Source organism: Monodon monoceros, unplaced genomic scaffold, assembly GCF_005190385.1.
Source record: "Monodon monoceros isolate NGI ecotype Baffin Bay Population unplaced genomic scaffold, NGI_Narwhal_1 Super_Scaffold_21, whole genome shotgun sequence".
In the NCBI taxonomy this organism is placed as follows: domain Eukaryota; kingdom Metazoa; phylum Chordata; class Mammalia; order Artiodactyla; family Monodontidae; genus Monodon; species Monodon monoceros.
Genome location: NW_021703778.1, coordinates 33700916 through 33721612, shown reverse-complemented (window position 1 = coordinate 33721612; position 20697 = coordinate 33700916). Strand labels below are relative to the sequence as shown.

The 20697-nt window shown below is 42.2% G+C and overlaps 1 protein-coding gene across 1 annotated transcript; it reads right to left on the bottom strand.

The window, feature by feature from the left end:
* Positions 1-848: 848 nt before the first annotated feature.
* On the bottom strand, positions 849-12499 carry CFAP161 (cilia and flagella associated protein 161). The gene is made up of 7 exons (XM_029239317.1): positions 12416-12499; positions 11490-11579; positions 10735-10967; positions 9389-9473; positions 4661-4819; positions 1482-1555; positions 849-1080 (listed from the first exon to the last, which is right to left on the bottom strand). Exons 1-7 carry the CDS (start codon positions 12482-12484, stop codon positions 849-851), a joined length of 942 nt encoding a protein of 313 aa, XP_029095150.1. The 5' UTR covers positions 12485-12499.
* Between the last annotated feature and the right edge of the window lie 8198 nt (positions 12500-20697).

The window sequence follows — 20697 nt, the reverse complement described above, 5'->3', positions numbered from 1 at the left end:
ATGCTCAAATTCCTTAATGTGGCTTCCGAATCTGCGGGTTCCATAGCCGCAGATTCAACCAACCGCACATCAAACCGCAGATACGGAGGGCCGACGGTATTTAAAAGCAAACCAGCCTTAGCCCTCACCTTTACTTCCTGGGCTGGGCATCCCTTCATCCCATTACAACACCTTACACATCGTAGGTGCTCCGTACTCGACAAAGAATGAGTAGATGGACAAACACATGGAAGGATATATATGTATTTTGTCTGATGATGTGAATGCCACAACTAATGTACTGGTTTCAAAGATAAAGTAGAAATAAGGAGATTCTGCAATATGAAAATCATTATAAAATAATGGAGGTCAAATAGAGGTCTTCAGTCCACCCCCGCAAGCTAGAAGGAGACACAAAAATACAAGGGGGAAAATGTTCCGCTCTAAAGTAAGGCCACAGTCCACAGCTACCCATTTTTGATTTCTTAGTACGTTGTACAGAGTCGGGGGAAAGAGAATGGTGGCAGAAATTCAGCCAAGTTCCGACAGCTTCATTACAGAGACACAGCTTTAAAAAGTAACGAGTTTTTTACAGTCCTTACAGAAGCTGCTGCTGTAGGGTCTAAATAAAGGAAGCTGAGTCTTCAGAATTTGGTCATCAACAAAGGAATACCATCTGTCACTTTCAAAGACCATTTCTGCGCTGTGGCCCAAGGCAAGGTTTTTTGTTTGTTTTTTCCTGTGTCCTAGACCTCCACCGTTAATTCAATAATCCGAATACAGCCTTTGTTTTAATACAAAGTTCAGAGAGTTCTGTGCCTTCCTTAAGAATAGCTTGAGGCATAACCGAGATAGATTTCCTGTAAAAGCTACATCGGACGAGTAAACGCATGCGCGCCAGGTGCGTTCCTGGTCCCCGGCTCCGCCACGTGCTCCAGGACTCGGGTGTCCTCCGCCGGCCGTTTAGACAGGTCCAACATGGTGGACGAGTCCTTCCTGGGATTCCCAGTCACCAACATCCAATGGTTCTTTGGCTTTTCAACTCTGTGTGAATCCAGATATGTGTGTGCAGCGACCTCTGCTTCCTTTCCAAAATAGGTACTGGGGCAAGAAAGAATTAACACTGGTTGGAAATGGAATTACATCCCTCAGTAAGCTGTTAAGTTCATCTCAAAGCACGTAATTCAACAGACTGCTATATAAAGCTCTTGGAGGGGGGGCTCTCTAAAACACTATGTGTTTGCCAACAAGACTCAGCCTACTTGGGCAAGGACCAGGTATATAGGATCCCATTATAGCTAAAGTCCTCTGTGGGGAAGGACCTGTATAATAGAAGGGGCTCTAATAGGAGTTTTCACACCATCAAAGTTCTATGTGGCGATATTTCGTCATCAAAGGACTTTTTCTGTGTGTGGTCATCCTCTTTAAATTGAACTTCTTTGCCTATATTCACAGCCCCTGCCCTCTGGCATGGCATTTTCTTGCACCCTCCTATACAATACCTTAAGAAAAGATGCCGGTGGGCCACCAGTCCCCGATTCGTGTGGCAGTGATTGATAAGAAGTTTTGCATTTGCCTTTAAAGATAAAGAGAGTATGTTATTTGAATTATGAATTAAGGCCTCCAGTTTCCTAAAAGCAAAAATTTGGAAATATAGTATATATTCATTTATATATATATATATATATATATATATATATATATATATAGAGAGAGAGAGAGAGAGAGAGAGAGAGAGAGAGAGAGAGAGAGAATAATCTAGAAGCCAAACCGTAATAGATTAATAAATACATTATTATAGATACACACATGGTGAAACATTATACAATCATTTAAAGTCATATTGGAGAAGATCTTTGACAACTTGAAATATGGTCAGTGGTGTTAAGTGGAAAAAATAAGAATATTCCGGATGTCCTATTTTTTTTAAAAATTAAAACTAAATTAAAAAAACACATACATGGAAAAAGAAATGCTAACAGTGGCTTTCTCTAGAAGATGGAACTACTGGTAATCATCATATTATTTTTTGTACTTTTCTGACTTTCCATAAGTGAACATATATTGTTTATAATCAGAAAATAAAAGACATATTATTTCAAAATCCTGACTCAGGTAAGCTAAGTGAGATGGGGAAAAGCAGCCCCTGACATCCGGGAACTGGCCTGGCAGCCAGGGCTCTGCCTTAGTGCTCTCCTGTGGGATATAATCAATTTCACACGGTGCCCACATCAGACAAGGCCACGCTGTGGCCACGATGGGTCAAGACAAAAAGAAGACCACTTTGTGATCATGTCTGAACACAGCAAAAACACGAGCATTGTCCAAGCCACAAAATACCAAATGTCCTCCTCCCCCCCAGAGAATAGGAGTGATTACTGCTTCCTTACTCACGACAGCTTTGGTCGTGCTCTGGCCTGCCCTCTATAGATAAGATGTACTGAGACAGCCCTGCTTCCTGGTCAGATTCCAATCCAGGGCAAAGCCCCGCTTCCTGAGACCCTCACTAAAATCTCCCAACCACAGCCCCAATTCTATAACTTGTCCTTTCCTTCTAATTATTTTATTTTATTTTATTTTTAAAACTTTTTATTTTATATTGGAGCATAGTCGATTAACAATGTTGTGCTAGTTTCAGGTGTACAACAAACATATTCAGTTATACATATACATGTATCTCTTCTTTTTCAAATTCTTTTCCCATTTAGGTTGTTACATAATATTGAGCAGAGTTCCCTGTGCTACACAGTAGGTCCTTGTTAGTTATCCATTTAAAAGATAGCAGAGTGTACATGTCAATCCCAAACTCCCTAACTATCCCTTCCTCCCACCCTTCCCCCTGGTAACCGTAAATTCGTTCTCTAAGTCTGTGAGTCTGTTTCTGTTTTGTAAATAAGTTCATTTGTATCATTTCTTTTCAGATTCCGCATATAAGCGATATCGTATTTCTTCCTCTGTCTGACTTACTTCACTCAGTATGACAGTCTCTAGGCCCATCCATGTTGCTGCAAATGGCATTAATTCATTCTTTTCTATGGCTGAGTACTATTCCATTGTATTATATGTACCACATCTTCTTTACCCGCTCCTCTGTCCATGGACATTTAGGTTGCTTTCATGTCTTGGCTATTGTAAACAGTGCTGCTATGAACACTGGGGTGCATGTATCCTTTCGCACCATGTATACCAGCCTCTTACTGAGACGCCCCACGGTTTTCCATGGTGCGCGTTCTCCATCACTGCGACAAGGAATAAAGCCGACTCGTTCAACCCCAGGCGCTCCTGATGGTCTCTGACTGGAGGGTATTGACATGTGGACAGCAGCTGGACAGGTATGAAATGTCCCATTCTGCAGATGTGTCTGAATGTGGCTCAGAGACCTGCCTCGGGCTGTGGACTGAGTTAGGAACAGAGAAATGAGCTCCTAGTGCCTGAACTCCCCAACCTGTCTAACCTAATGACAGCAACAATAGAACAACCACCGTTAAATTAACAACAATGAATGCTTGGGGGCGCTGTCTGGGCCAGGCACTTTTCTAATAAGCACCGTAAATGTACTAACCGCTCAGTCCTCACAAAACCTCGTAAGTTAGGCATCATCATCTATCCCCACTTTACAGACAATGAAGCTGAGATACTGACAGTTTAAATCATGGGAATGAGAGGCAATTCCAAGGGGAGCAACACTTGGCAAAGACCAGTGGAAGAGAGGAAATCTGTTAAGCACGCATCATTGTGGACCACGTGTATATTCTCCGTGCTGGGAGAAAGACCCTTGCAAACCTGGGTCCGCCTACAGAGCTCGGGAGAGAAGCCTAGTGCGTCAGGTGGATTCAGAGTGCCTCGTAACTGGGGGCCCCTTCCTGGATGGCCAACTCTTTAAGTCCTTCCTGGCTGTAAATCCAGTAACTCTCCCAATAACCTCCAACAACTCCTTAGTCTCCGTCTGCTGGATGTCTCACAAGCAAGTAGCATGGCCTCTGGTCCTCAAAACAGCTCTGTGCCCACCAGACCTGCCTTCCCATCCAGAACTGTGCTCCTGTCCGCAGGGCCCAGGCTCCTGAGAAAACGTCCAGCAACGTGCTCACCTGTGCGTCGGCCCCACCCTGTCCTTCGCTTCCCCCAGATTACCCAGCCTCTTTAGAAATGAGGACTTAACAGAGGCCTGAAAGAAAGCAGTGTCCTCATCCTTACAATCTCGGGGCAGTGGTTCTCAGCCTGATCTCAGGGGCAGAGCCTGGGCCTCGGTATCTTTATGAAGCTCTGTAGGTGATTCTGTGCGCCGCCAGAGTCGAGAAACACCAAGGTGGGATGCTGCCACAGGGCAAAATGGTGCCTCCCAAACTTGAGTTAGAAATGAAAAAGAGGGACTTCCGGGTGGTCCAGTGGTTAAGACTCTGCTCTTCCCCTGCAGGCGGCACAGGTTCGATCCCTGGTCAGGGAGCTAAGATCCTGCATGCTGCACGGTGCAGCCAAAAGAAGGGTTTTTAAAAATTTTTTAATAAAAACAAATAAATAAATATTTTTTTAAAACAAGAAAGAAATGAAAAAGAGAGAGTGAAAATGTGTGAGGCATATAAGGCATCGGAGCCCTGACAAGCCTCCATTTCACACACACGAGTAAATCTCACCCACTTCACAGCATCCGCCCACACGTCTGCCTTCCCCAGGCTGCGCTCACCAGGACGGGGAAGCCTTCATATTCCAGGCGTAGCTGGGGGTCAGGGAAGGCCGCCTGCCAGCAGTTCAGGTAGGAGTCCTCATCCGTCAGGTACACCTCCTGGAGCCAAGACCTCTTAGACGACTTCATGAGGGTCCTGTGGTCACTTGATAAATATAACTGAAAACGACAGCAAGCAGATGGACTACCTCACAACTATCCGAGAGGCTGGACGGCCAGCGTGTTCAAAAGCAGTTTTCAGAAACCCTGTTCTTACGGATTGTACAAGAACATTCAACTTTCCTCTCCCTCAGAAAGGCCATCTCAGAGGCTGAGGCCACCCGCCCTCACATCACCGGCAACTGCTTTCCCTTCCTTGGAATACCAAACCCAGCCTCCCTCTCCATCTCATGCACTCCTCCTCTTTTTTTTTTTTAACATCTTTATTGGAGTATAATTGCTTTACAATGGTGTGTTAGTTTCTGCTGTATAACAAAGTGAATCAGCTATACGTATACATATATCCCCATATCTCCTCCCTCTTGCATCTCCCTCCCTCCCACCCTCCCTATCCCACCCCTCTAGGTGGTCACAAGGCACTGAGCTGATCTCCCTGTGCTGTGCAGCTGCTTCCCACTAGCTATCTACTTTACATTTGGTAGTGTATATATGACCATGCCACTCTCTCACTTCGTCCCAGCTTCCCCTTCCCCCTCCCCATGTCCTCAAGTCCATTCTCTATGTCTTCGTCTTTATTCCTGTCCTGCCCTACATTCTTCAGAACCTTTTTTTTTTTTAGATTCCATATATATGTGTTAGCATACGGTATTTGTTTTTCTCTTTCTGACTTACTTCACTCTGTATGACAGACTCTAGGTCCATCCACCTCACTACAAACAATTCAATTTCGTTCCTTTTTATGGCTGAGTAATATTCCATTGTATATATGTGCCACATCTTCTTTACCCATTCATCTGTCGATGGACACTTAGGTTGCTTCCATGTCCGGGCTACTGCAGTGAACATTGTGGTACATGACTCTTTTTGAAATATGGTTTTCTCAGGGTTTATGCCCAGTAGTGGGATTGCTGGGTCGTATGGTAGTCTTATTTTTAGTTTTTTAAGGAGCCTCCATACTGTTCTCCATACTGGCTATATCAGTTTACATACCCACCAACAGTGCAAGAGGGTTCCCTTTTCTCCACACCCTCTCCAGCATTTATTGTTTGTAGATTTTTTGATGATGGCCATTCTGACTGGTGTGAGGTGATGCCTCATTGTAGTTTTGATTTGCATTTCTCTAATGATTAGTGATATTGAGCGTCTTTTCATGTGTTTGTTGGCAATCCGCATATCTTCTTTGGAGAAATGTCTATTTAGGTCTTCTGCCCATTTTTGGATTGGGTTGTTTGTTTTTTTGATATTGAGCTGCACGAGCTGCTTGTATATTTTGGAGATTAATCCTTTGTCGGTTGCTTCGCTTGCAAATATTTTCTCCCATTCTGACTCCTCCTCTTTTTCAGGACATCAGGCCTGGAGCAATATTTTATTCATTATAAATAATGTTGCATGAAACTTATTGCACGAAGTGAAGTGCTCTTAAAACCAATACCAGCACAGCTGATATTCATACGTGAGACTCCAAGGGGGCCTTGGCCCCTCTGGAACTGACGTCCACACTTGGAACTTATGTCAGCTCTCTGGTTGCCTATAACTTCGCCAAGGAGCACCCCATCTTGCTGAAATGTCCATAATGTTAGTTCCTCGCTAGCCGTTTACTGATTCGCCTTCGCCCTGCACCTGGAGGTCGTTTCTGCATATCTTGATCGGTTTTCATTAAACACCTTTTCTATACAAAGCTATGTCATGAAGCGCTCTGGGGAAGGCAGACATGAGGTACTGCCCTCAAGAAGCTTTCCAACTAACAGGAGGGATGACTAAGCATAGAAATTGGAAACATCTGTTAAGGTATGGCGTCCAGCAGGGATGCAAAGAGCTACAGGAGGGGAGAGATGGGAACACATGCTCTCCCAGGGGCTCAGGAAAGACTCCGAGGAGGAGGTGATGTGGTATCAGGGAGCCCGAGTGGATGAGCGTGGACAGGGAGGGTAGGGACATATTACAGAGGGCTTCAAATGCCACAGTGAACAGCAGCGCTTCATGCAGAGGGCAATGGGGGCACCGCTACTGACTTTTCAATGGAGGTGCAAGGTGAGCAAAGCTGAGCTTTTAAAGGATTGACCTGACAGCACGCTGCCAGTATGAGATGAAGTCAGGATAGACTAAAGGGACGAAGCTATGGGGGCGTGGACTGAGGTACCGGCACTGGGAGTGCAAAGACGGGCCGAACTGCACTGTGAAGGAAGAGCCATGGGACCTGACAATAGCTGGAGCTGGACGTGGGTGGGAAAGGAAGATGGGTGCAGGATACACTGCGGCTTTGGCCCGGCTGATGGGGCGGATGACAATGCCATTCAGACCAAATGGAAAATAATGTCTATCTCAAACCACAAACGTTGCTTCGTTCATATAAAGAAAAACAATAAGAAAATCAGGAACAAAAATCAGGCCTCTACAAGGCCACCATCAACAGATTTTTCATAAATACCCTGAAAGAGATTGCTAATTCAAAGACAAGAAACAGAAATAAGAGGCATAAGAATTTGAGAAGAGATAAAATTGTCATAATTTGAAGATGAGCTGACTGTCTACCTAGAAGTCCTAAGAGAATCAACCTGAATTCATAAGAGTAAGTGATTTCATCCAAGATGAGTATAAAAATCAATGTCTATCTTCTATTTTTGCTGCAACTGTCAAAAGGACCTACCTTCAGTAGCTTCCAAAATAGAAGATACCAAGGAATAACCTTGACGAGATCAGTGTCAGATCCATGTGAAGGAAAGCACAAAACTTTACTGAGAGATAGAAAAGAATAATTGAAGAAACAGAGAGACATCTCAGAAGGACAAATATTGTAAAGCTACTAAAAATGTGAGCTTACTTAATTTTAAAATGCCAATCAAAATACCAAGTGATTTCCCCCCCCACAGGGGCAGAGGCACTTAAAAAAATTATTACTACATTTGACTGAAAGATTAATTCCTAACATAATTCAGACAAAGAAGTGTAATTATAAAGAACTAGTCCTACAAGTCATCAGAGTGACCTGGAATAAAAATAAACAACTCCAGTTCAAAGGATCCAAATAGAAAGGCACGTATAATAATTTAATGCATGCAGCATGTGTCAGTGAAGAAAGGAATAATTATTCAAGAAGTAACACAGATATGACTGACTAGTCATTTGGGGGAAATTTAGGTGTTCACATCAAGGCCTCTATCAAAATAAATCCCAAGTGGATGAAAGAATAAACTTAAGCAACAGTTCAAGTTTAGACATCTAAAAATTAATACAAGTTATTCTTTTTATCATATCTTTGGAGCAGACTTCAAAGGCTCTGAGCAATGGAAGGAATTACAGAGAAAAGCACTGATAGATTTTACTTAAAAATAGATGAGAACAACTACAGTTTAAAAGCCAAGTTAACAAATGAGAGGAAATATTAGCAACAAACATGTCAACTTGTATAATCTGTGGAAGAGCAGGTATTTAAGCCCAAGTCAACAAACAGGCAAAGAACAGATGATTTAGGGGAAAGAGAAGGAGAGCAGAGATGGAAGGGAGGGGTGGGGAAAGAAGGTAAATAAAAAGAAAGAGAGAAACAAAAAAAGAAAAGAAAAAAAATATCTAAATGTTGTAATGCTTGTAATTTTCCCTATATTTTAAGATTTTCCCTTTATAAAATAAGCTAAAATGTTAGTAGGGCTACTCTCTGGATGAGAGAGTGATGATTTACTTCCTCTTTCAACAACTGGGTATTTCCTCTCATTTTCACATTTAAAATCAGGCTGCAGCTTACCGTCCATGGTGTGTCAGAATTTATCTGCCAGCATTGATTCCTTGGCAGTATGAAAGTAATAATGATGCTGCTGGTGTTGACGGTGCCACATCATACAATAACGGAATCTTTGATTCAATGAAAAATGTTATATATAATACCAGCTCTTCCCCTTAGTAGCCAAGTGACTTGGAGCGAAGTCACTTAACTGGCCGTGCCTTGGTTTCCCCATCAGTAAAACGGGGGTAAAACAGTCCCTACTTTAAAGACTTGTTGGGGGGAATAAATGAGTTAACATATGTGAAGCTCTTAGACACGTAGTAAGTAAATAATCTCCATTTTATAGAAAGACTCAAAAAGGTTAAATAACTTACCCAAAGTCCCAACCCTTAGGTATGCATCTCAGCTGGAATTCAAATCCATATTTATCTGGTTCTATTACACTGCCTAATTCCCAAGGTAGAGGTAAAGATCAAAGACTTGTGCTCCCCGATTTATGCAAATGTGTTAGCATTGGTGACATTAAACAGCTGTCAGAATATTACATAATCTGATCACTTAACTTACAAGTGGAGGTGGTATAAATTTTTGCTTTTTACCAGCTGCATTGCAAAGAGGTTTTTTTTTCCCCTTACTCTTTAGCTTTTAAGGATGTATTTTTGTAATTCGTGAGGTTAGAAGGAAAGAATTGGCCCCAGACTGCCTCGGAAAAGCTGCAGGCTGACACCATAATGAGGCCAGAGATGGAGCCCATGCCCATACAGTTCTCTGTCCACTTCAGTAAGTAGCCATTAGCCCACATGGAAACAAAAATGACTGGTCCAAAGTACACGTGCAGTATTACGACTTACCATTCTGTCTGCAAATCCTCCTGCTATCCCGAGGCGAAAGTTCTGCCCGTATCTAAGGACCTGACCAGTGACCTCTCCAGCTGCACTGTCAGTGGAGAATTAATATAATGTAAACTCTCTGTATTAGGATCATTCTGCAGCTCTATTTTTTGTGTATGCACTTTGGTTTATAGTTTTCTTAGTAATGTCTATTCATGTACCATAACTGAAATAAGTCACTTACCAAGTCTTGCTGGCACCTTACTCACTGTCTTCCAACACACTCGGAACACACAGTGTTCCCACTTTGTGAGCCTAGGGTGGAATGATCAAGTCATACTGTCCTACACTAACGAATTGGTCCAAGTCCACTGACATCTTTTTTTAATTGAAGTACAATTGATATATAATCTTATATTTAGCTTTAAGTGTATACATCATGATTTGATATTTATACACGTTAGGAGAGGATCACAATAAATCTACTTACCATCTGTTGCCATTTAAAATTATTATGATATTACTGACTATATTCCCTATTCTATATATGACATCCCCATACACTGACAACTTTAGAGAGAAGCAAGGTAACAAATTTGTAGACATTTAATACACTCTTCCCTCTTAATCTTCCAGGAAACAGAAACTGTGATCAATTTTTAGCTGTTTTAACATAAATTATGTGTATTCGAAAACTCTAAAGACTTAAAGGACTAGTTATATCCCTGTCATATAAACTTGCTATCATAGTTTAGTAACAAACTGAAAGCAATGACTTTTAATTGTAATTATGTATCTATTCTCTAAGGATTTAAATGCTCGATTCCAAAATAATTATGTATCTATTCTCTAAGGATTTAAATGCTCGTCTCCAAAATTTCAAGTACATTTTTAGTGGACAATTAATTTTAAAACAGCAAATCCCCATGGACTGCTACCTTGCACTTAACTATATATTTCTGATGTAGAAATAACAGAGTAGCATTAAAAACAATGAAAGCACTCAAATGAGCTCAAAGCCTTATGAAATGTTATTAGGAAAACCCACTTGGCTTCTGGGCAGATTCTGAATTTAATTCCCTGGATGCAATACTTTTGAATTAAGCATTTTGAATTGAATTCAAATTATCCATTATCCTGATGTGAACTGAAATCAAATTACCCATTATCCTGATGTTTAAGGTAACAGGATTGTCAAGGCCCCTTGACAATCATTCTCAAGATACGAAAGCAAGATGAGAATCACAGAGAATATTCACATAAGCTTTGCCTCCAAGCAGCACTGCTCTAATCCCAGGGCATCCTTAAATTGCAAGTGAAAACAGATATTTATGATGAAAATGAGCCTAAAATTAAAGTATCTTTACCACAAAACAGTGAAAGTGTTTCTGCCAACTGGGATCTTGGTTTGAGCTGCGCTCAGGCCACAGGGCACCTCTAATTCGTCACTCAGATGGGCTTTAATTTCATCTGGAGTCATACACAAGCTCAGGTCCCCGCCCAGAAACAGATCAGCTTCTGTCTCAGGGTGGTCAGGATTCACAAGCATCACTTTGTCGCCATAGTGAATGTATCCGTCTTCAGATATGGAAAGCTGCATCTACAATTTAAATAGGAGTTTTTCAGAGAAACCATGCAATTCCTTCACAGCCAGTGCCGAGGCCACTGCAGATGTACCCTATTTTAAGAAGGGATTGACTTGAATTTCCTGAAATCTTTCTTCTTCCTTTTCCTGCCACCAATCTGCTCCCAATTTGCCAAATCAATGGCCCTGATAATCCCAAACGAAGTAAAATAAAGCTGATGAAAAATTTCATGGGTTGATTCCATTATTAACTTATTCAACATTCCTAGAAATTTTCTTGAGCACCAACTAAAGGGCATTTTACTTATGCATGTATCAATCTATTCATTTCTTAATTTGGAAAATGCAGGTGAATAAAATTAATAGCAAACTTCTCATGTTTCTAAAATCTTAGGGAATTTTAAACATTGTGGTTATCTAAAGAGAAGAATTGGTATTTTCCAAATGACAACTCACTTATGGAATTTTTGCTTGCTTAACATATTCTCACATTTAATTTGACAGACTTTTGAAAACAACGCTTGAATTTAAAATTACCGGTCTCAGAAGATTCTCTTTCAGTCTTCTGTTTCTCTGTATGAGAAGTTGTCCCTTGTCCTTCTTTGCTAAGAAGTCTTTCATGAGCTCCTGGTTAAAGAGAAAAATGAATGAAACCCAAAGGGTCAGCAATAGTCCTGAATAATAGAGATACTGAGAGCTTTCAGGTCCAAAGCACGACAAGTTGTAAGAGCAAAATTTGAGAACGTAAAAAGAAATGTGAGCATGATGGAAATGGGGGACTTTTTTTAGCATTACTTTATTTTTTATTTCATTGTGGAATGTTTAGAAAAATGAGAAAGACACAAAAAAGAAACATCACCTATAATTACTCCAACCAGTGACAATGATGAGTAACATTTGGAGGTCATATATCCCCTCCTACTGAGGTCTCTGCTAGTTGTATGATGATGGACACCGAAAGTGTCTCCCCACCCAACTAGTTCCATAAAAGGATGGCCCAGGGTCTTGTTAAGACCGCCATAGGACAATTCAGGGCAATGAGTATAAGGTCAGTAAAAGGGATGCTACGGGGACACTCAGGAGGGGATGTGGGACAAGGTGGGGGATGGGGGCAGTATTTCTGCTTACAGTCTACCTGCTCACCTGGACCGCAGCTTCGGAGACTGTAAGTCTCTGCGGAACAGAGGGAATTTAGTGGGGCTCTAGACTAAGGGAGAGACACAGGCAGGAGCCTTGAGAGTTTGGGAGGCCAAGAGACGCGCGTGAAGAGTAGAAGGGCGTGAGACCTGCGGGTCAGCCAGTGAGATTCTTAGGGCGTTCAGAGGGAGTTGGGATTTTACGGACATTGGGTGTGTGCTGGGTGCGAAAGGAGGCTTGGGATGCTCAAGTAGGGGCCCGAACTTAGGCCAGGCGGGGGAGTCCCCGGGCAGTGGGCGGGCCGTGCCCGGCCACTGCCTCCGTACCTCCTCCAGGTAGACGTCCTCGTTCCAGTTGCCCATCCGGACTCCTGGACCGTACAGGTTCTGAGCCATCGTCCCCTGCTCTCCCGCGAACAAGCTTCCGGGGCACAGCGCCTGTGTTGGCCTCCCCGTCGCCATGACGACCCGGCCCCCTGCGATTGGCCAAGGTCCGGGACCCTGCTAGCCAATAAGTGACGACACACGAGTTGCGCTGGGCTCTGGTGCGGCCCCATCCCAGGGGCTGTCACCGCCCCACCTCCACCTCCGCCCCCCCACCCTGCGCCTCACTTCCCCTCTTAGGTTTTTCTCGAGTTTAATTGCAAAGCAGGCAAGAGAAAAAACTCGAGCCTACAGACTTCACTGTCCTAAATGCCCGCTAGAGAGAAATTTTTAACTTTTTTTTTTCTTTTAGAATCTAAACGAAAATTGCTTTTAAGTAGAGTATCCCTTGCTTTGGGGGGCAGCAAAGAGGAGCTCTGAAATGGAAACATAGCTTGCTTGCAGCCTACTTTTATTATCAGCAAGCAGCCATTTCACCCTAATAATAATACAAGCTCAATGTAGAAATTTGGAAACCAAAATAATACAGAAAGAAGGTGGAAGAGAAAATTACTCAACATTTTCACTGCCTCCAAAGTAAGAAATATGTCATGCCAGCCTATTTGTGTTGATATGCTTCTGAGGCGGTTCTTATTTCCACAGACTTTACAGCATTCCTCCTGCCTCCCCCATATACCAAGTGCAAGGACAAGCCTATGATTTGCAAGAAGTCTTGATAAAACCGGAATACGCTGGAGCCAACATTTTTTAAACAAAATATAATTTTATGAGTAGGAAGGGTAAACAGGTACTGCAGGACTCCCCAGGGCTTGATGCTGATTGAATGCATTCAGTAATTTACCTTTATTTAGTGTCTACTAAGAGGACAGAAATGAAAGACACAGGGACCTTTCTTCCCTTCAGCAACCTCAGTCTACAAGAGAAGAGAGTTCATGAAAACAAATTACTTCAGAGAAAATGGAATGAGTGCAATTAAAGATGTGCCAATGAAGGGCCATAGGCACGTAAAGAAAGATTCATTTCTGCCTTGGGGGATGGTGATGGTGAGAATGAGAGTAAGGAGATCTATGGGTGGTGACTGAGGGAAGGGGGACTTTGGAGATGAACTTGGATTTGAGCTGGCAGGCTGCAGCTTGGGATACAAATAGGAATATTCTCACACATTGGTGAATCCATGAGCTTTTTCAGTACAGCACCACATGCTAGGATCCTTCAAAAGGATAAATGGGACAAAGAAGGTAGGTCAGATATTATACCACTAACTGCACTTGATAAATCAAGTAACTGAGACTCAACGATGCTAGTGGCTTATCCAAGTTCAAACTGCTAACAGTTGCTCAAAGCAAGGACTTAACTCAGATTTTCTGACTCCAAAGTCCATGTTTTTTCTCTTTGTTTCCATATTCCCTGTAAAATCAGGAGTATGATAAGGCAACTTTCATCTCCATATGATTTATTAAGGTTCTAATGATTTGGTTATTTGCTTAAGTCCTTACACCAAGACAGCTTTGCCCTCACCTATTTTCTTTGTGCTATTATGGTCAAGTATTGTACACTTCTGTATGTTACAGGATCAACAATACAATTACATACATATTGCTTTATGCAATTGCTTCTTAAATCAGTCAGGACTAAAAATGTGCAATTATACTCTTTTGTAGATTACATACATAATTATCTTTATTTTTTCATGTGGATACCAATTACAGCCTGGTATTACTTGCTTTCCACCTGAAGAGTCTCTGCTGGTATTTCTTGTAAAGCAGGTCTGCTAACAACACATTCTCTCAGTTTTTACCTGTCTGCCCATTTCACCTTCATCCTTGTAAGATAGTTTTACTGGGTATAAGACTCTTGGTTACAGTTTTTTCTTTTAACACTTCAGATATGCCCTCCTTCTGCCTTCTGGCTTCCATTGTCTCTAATAAGAAGTCAATGATTAATCTTATTGGGGTTCCCTTGTTTGTCTACTAAGTGTGTTGTACAGCCCCTTGCTGCTTTCCAGATGTTCTCTTTGTCTTTGTCTTTCATCATTTTGACCATGGTCTGAGAGGCACTCTCTTTGCATTTATCCTATTTGGAATTTGTTGAGCTTCTTGGATGGGTAGATCACTGTTTTATTTAAATAGAATTTGGGATTTGCCATTCTTTCTTTGAATATTATTCTGCTCCCTTTCTCTCTTTCCTCTTCTTCCAGAACTCCTTATTGTTGGTGCACTTAATAATGTCCTTGTTTCTGTAAGGCCATATTCACTTTTCTTCCTTCTTTTTTCTCTCTGTTCTTCAAATTGCATAAAATTTCTATTGATTTATCTTCAAGTTTGCTTATTTCTTCTTCTGCCAGCTCAAACCTACTATTCCATCTATCTGGTGAATTTTTCATTTTGGTTATGATACTTCTCAACTCCAGAATCTCCACTTACCTCTTTTTTTTTTTCCATTTCTCTATTGATATTCTATATCTGAGGAGGCATTGTCATCATACCTTCCTTAAATTCATTAACCTTGGTTTCTCTTAGTTCGTTGAACATGTTTATAATAATTGCTTTGAAGTCTTTTTCTACCAAGTCCAACATTTGGGCCCTCTCAAAGCCTGTTATTTTCCCTGTGGATGGATCACATGCTCCTGTTTATTTGCAGGTCTCAAAATTTTTTGTTGAAACCTGAACATTTTAGATAACATATTGTAGGAACTCTGGGTACTGATTCCCCACCCTCAGTGCCTGTTGTTGTTTGCTTATCCACTTGTGTATCTGTTTAGTGACTTTGGCTAGACTTGTTAGGTAAGGTCTATTCCCCAACAGGGTGCAGCCCTCTGATGTCACTCTTCAGGGGTATAGCCCTGAACATGCACAAGGTCCCCTGACCCCCTAAATAAATCTTAATATGATAAAGTAACATAAAGAAGCATCTCACAACTTACAACACAGGTGGATTTAAAAGCCAGGTGATAATAACAAAATTATAAACAAACATACAAGGAGTTTTCTGAAACAGCTTTTTACTAATTTTTACTTTTATTTTTGAAAAATTATGAAATCTTTATTTTATTGCAATTATAGAGTATTTTAAATTTATATTCTTCAAAACTGCTCAAAGCTAATAGTAAAACAGAAATGCACACATACATTGCTAGACTCTGAGTAATTTACTCAGTTCATGGTGTAGCAATAAATGTCTATTTAAATTAGGACACCATTCCCTCCCTTTTAGAATTATTATAATTTTGACATAAACCAGGTATATACTGGAACACTCATTTGCTACTTTTCTTTCATCATTTGATGAGGCTCTTGGAAAAAGTTAATTGGAGCCTTTTGTTACTTACTTGTGAAACATCTGTCAGGAAAACAAAAGCCAAAGAAATACTTGGACAGGATCATTTTTAGAAAAGAAAAGATCATTTTTAGAACTTTTAGGATAAAATTCAGATATTGGGAAAGAGAAATGAGAGTTATAATCTTAGAAGCAAGTAACTTCCAGGCTGCAGAAAATAAGTTTTCAAGTCCTCATGGGACAAGAAACATTGTAAGTGATCACTGTGTCCTAAAGGAGAAAAATGGGATTGAAGTTCCTTTCACTCAGCTTATGCAACCATTTTTGTCTCCGAGCCTCGGCATCTTCATCAATAAAAACGAGTTAAGGATAATTTTAGAGCTAACTCTCTAGGGAGCATTTCCAAAATACCCTGTGTATGTTAACAGCTGTGGAGAGGGAAAGAGTTCTGTTGTAGATCAGTTTGAGAAAGGCTGAGTTAAATAGGCATCCTTACTGCAGTCCTTCTCAGAGCCTTGAATGTCTCAGCGCTCTCTATAAACCCACAGAAAGATGATACATACGGCATTGCCCAAGCTAAGTTCACTGTGGAATACTTTTTAAAAAGAATGATCTTGGGGCTTCCCTGGTGGCACAGTGGTTAGGAATCCTCCTGCCAATGCAGGGGACACGGGTTTGAGCCCTGGTCCGGGAAGATCCCACATGCCGCGGAGCAACTAAGCCCGTGTGCCACAACTACCGAGCCCACACACCACAACTACTGAAGCCCGCGCACCTAGAGCCCGTGCTCCGCAACAAGAGAAGCCACCGCAGTGAGAAGCCCGCGCACCGCAACAAAGAGTAGCCCCCGCTTGCCGCAACTAGAGAAAGCCCGCGTGCAGCAACGAAGACCCAACGCAGCCAAAAATAAATACATAAAATAAATTAATTTTTAAAAACAAGAATCATCTCGCAAGAATAATTTTTAAGAGATTTTGTGCGGCTCAAATGATATAACACTATGTAAAACGGGTAGGATTTGGACATGTAGATAAAAGAATCAAGGTAAGCACTTGACAGACAGAGGAAACAGGATGCAGCAGGGCAAAGAAGCTGGTATCTCTAGGGTCTGGAAAGGGGCACACAGTAATGAACGTAAGTGGGAGAAGATGGTGGGGGGCGACCTGTGGTACAGAGGCGAGGGCTCTGGATTTTCTTCTTTAAGTCAAAGAGACCCGTGAAAGTTTCCGAAGAGGAAATTGACAAAGGGCGGGGTCGAGCTTTGGAAGTTTGCTGGGACTATAGGCTGTGGATTCAGGCAGATGGGCCAAGTAGGGGGCAGGGGTCCCAGTTAGGAGACAGCCTGGGGAGAAGTGATGGGTGTGCCTAAGTAGAGAGGTAGAAAGGAATGATAAAATAGCTCAAGTCAGGACGGTGAGCTCTTGGGAAACGACTGTGCAGTGGGAGAATCCATTGTTCACCCAGCCGAGAGTCACCGAGCCCCAAGCACTGTGCTCTGGAATAAATAAGGAAATCATGGGCCCTGCCTTCGTGGAGAGTCAAAAGGAGGACACAATTCTGAACAAATAAGTACACATGGGAGGCCTGGTGCCAGAGGGTCAGTGCGGGAAACACTTCTCCGAAAGGATGTCAGCAAATAACCATCCTTGGACAAGTAGGCAGGCTACTGAAAGTCCTGATCGAACTATAATACATCATCATTTTGTTAGCGCGTCATTCATTCTATCCTCTCCAAAGACCACAGGGTGGCGTGTGAACAGAAAAGTGTCTCCCCCTCTTGTTTTCCCTTCTGGTTGCACCAGACCCCTGGGGAAAAGACCACCCACAATGCACTTGTCATTCTCCTGTCCAGACGCAAGCACCAGAAGCCAGCCTTCACCCCAGGAGCAAACCTGTGGGACTAAAGTCTCTCAGTCCCTCTTTATTGCCCTTGGCAATCTTGCAGAAAACCGGCTGTCCCCCTCCATCTAGGCTGACCTCTTGGGTGACAGGCTTGTATGTAGTCTTAAGTCCTGGAAGCAGAAGAAATTTCCTTCTGTTTACAATCCTGACTTCTGAGGAGGGTATACCCTCTGAAGAGGAAGCCCTTCTGTTCTACTCCTCTCCCTGGTGGGTTTGGAAATGCCAAGGGCAGGATTTGGCGGCAGGAGATAGGAAAAGCCAAATGGCCTGGCTAAGAGAGCAAGAAGAAAACCAGTTTCTTCCCCATCAGGGCGGGGAAGTCTGGAGAAGCACCAGCACCCAGGGGAAGGGGTGACCAGGAGAAAAGAAGCTCCCTGGGCAGGACTCTGTACTTTCCACAGGCATGGAAGCAAGGCTGCCAGCTGTCTCTTCTAGATCTCAAAGCACAAGGAGGATGTTTAGGTTCTAGGAGTGTCATTCTGTTTTAAAAGTACCAGAAATTCATTTCAAACTCTTTCCCCCTTTTTAAAGTAGGAGAGCCCCCTTTTCCAACCAAAGCAAGACAGAACTGAATTACCTAAAACAGAGAGACTCAAATGATGAGCCCCAAATGTCCACCCTGTCCCCCTGGAGGACACCGAGAGTCTACAGAGCCTAGTTTGAAAACAGCTGATCTATTTTGTCTCATGCCTGACTTTACAGGTGATGAAAGTGAGGCTTACAGAGCGGGACTCAGTGCCAGGAGTTCTTCAGGAAGAAAAGCAGGGGCTGGAATCGATGCCACTTTCCTCTCAGTCCAGGGCTTTTTCTACTTTTCAGCCCTCACAGGTCCCCATCCGAGGGACCACACATCTTTTTACCACTGACCCGTTAATCTTGTCTTTCTGGTCAAAAGAAAGTTCTGGCCTTTATCGCTCCAGAAAGATATACATAGAAGCATTTTACACATTGAAGGCAAGATTTAGAATGCAAGAAGGATACATCCATTTGGGTCCATTTCGCCTGTTCTTTTGCGATATGATTACAAATGTGTTCTGAAAGCAAGGCAACCATGCAAACACTTAACAGTACCCTAGGACACAGTGGAGAAATGAACCAGTTCCAGGGAATTCTGGAGGGTGTCAAAGCAAAGACACATTTCCCCAAGCGGTTAGCGTTTCCAGTTCCTTTAATGTGACGGGAAAAGATAGAATGTCCCTTCGATTCACAAATGAGGAAACGGAAGCACAGAGAGGTTATGGGGAATACCCAAGTTAGCATCCGAGCCAGAGCTAAAAGCTACCACAAGCATGCGGAAGAGAGGAGGAAGAAAGAAAGGAGAGAAAACAGAGAAAAATAGGGCCTTGTATTTTCACAGCATCCCCAGGTGTTACACCGCTTTCCACACAACATTTTATTTGAGTATTACCACTACAGGAAGTTGGAAAATAATTCTATGCTCTATGGCTAGCTCTGTGGTTTAAAACACAAGCTCTGGAGTCAAACATTCCTAGTTCAAATCCCAGAACTAGCCACTGGCAGGCTGTGTGACCTTCAGGTAAAGTCACGACCTCTCTGTGACTCAGTTTCTCCATCTGTAAAATGAGGAGATAATAAAACCCACTTCATATGGTTATTGGGAGGCATAAGTGAGAGTGTCCAGGACAGAGCAAGCAGTCAGTAGCTACTGCTGCTTATTGAACTGGAAAGACCGACATCAGGAGTGGCTTGATCAAGGAGTTTTCTGTTTGCAAGATTCACAAGTTTAAAGTTCAAGGGATATTTCATTTTACAAATGGGGAAACAAAGAGCCAGCCAGGGGAAGAGAAGTGGCTAAGGTCACACAGCTAGTGACTCCAGGACTCCTACTAATTTCTTCTGTTAGACGCTAAGGTTCCAAGTAAGAAGCTGGGAGATGAAGCATGTCTTCAGTACGTAATTCCCAAATAGACAGTAAAGGTGGTAATGTTTAATATTATGGCTCTGTGCGGTAGAAAAATTCCATATGGGGAGTTAATTACCTATAAAGGTATCATTCTCCCTTCTCTTAGGGTGAGCTCTGTAGGGTGGTCTGAACTGCCCAGGAGCACAGAGGCAGTGCCAGTGCATGGCCTGGGTAGAGCCCTGGACCCACGGCCTCCAAATTCAGTGCTACCTGGATCATACAACTAGCACACTCTCTAAGATATGGGGAGAGAAATTACACACACCACAATCCTTGAGTTGTTGAATTTCTCCTTCAAATATTCTTCTAGGGACTTCTGTGAGCTGCACTAAACTGTAGCTTCAACTAGGGTAGGGTTATTCTGTTTATCAAAATCCGATAAATACCCTGAGAATTTCTGGGAAGCCCTCTCATCTGCTGCTGTTGAGAAAGAAAACTGCAACAATGATTCTGGAAGGCAATTTTGCATTACATCAAAAGCCTTGGAAATAAATGTACTAGATATCTCTAAATTCCAGTTTAAAGATATTATACCAAGGAGATGTGTATATTAACAGGAAAAAAATTGCAAAGTATCCAAAGATAATGGGTTGTTTCAGTAAATTACAGAGCCATGTATGTTTTGGAAGGCTATGCGACTATTAAAAATCATGATATAAGAGCAATATTTAATGATTTGGGAGATGTTCATAACATTGTAAATTAAAATGAGATTACAAGAGTTTATAATGTAAGATGTCCGTTTTACGTTTAAAATGTGTATTTTTATTCTATTCATAGGAAAAATAATGTACTTTATAAACATGCATGATGATCTATTTGTACATCTATATGTAAAATATGCATACATGCTGTATATAATATAATATATAATATCATATAAAATCATACACATGTATAATCTACATAATCTGTACATATATAATCTATACACATATAATATACATAGCTGATATGGAGGGGGCATCAGGCTTCTTTTTTTTTTTTTTTTTTTCAGTACGCAGGCCTCTCACTGCTGTGGCCTCTCTCCCGTTGCGGAGCACAGGCTCCGGACGCGCAGGCTCAGCGGCCATGGCTCACGGGCCCAGCCGCTCCGCGGCATGTGGGATCTTCCCAGACCGGG

Bases quoted from the DNA above. Each gene is read 5' to 3' on its own strand.
- CFAP161 (XM_029239317.1), bottom strand. From the start codon at position 12,484: ATGGCTCAGAACCTGTACGGTCCAGGAGTCCGGATGGGCAACTGGAAC. The intron at 10,968-11,489 runs GTAATTTTAAAT...TTTAAATTGTAG, and splicing joins AAGAGAATCTTCTGAGACCG to ATGCAGCTTTCCATATCTGA. The intron at 9,474-10,734 runs GTAAAGATACTT...CTCCACTGACAG, and splicing joins AACACTTTCACTGTTTTGTG to TGCAGCTGGAGAGGTCACTG.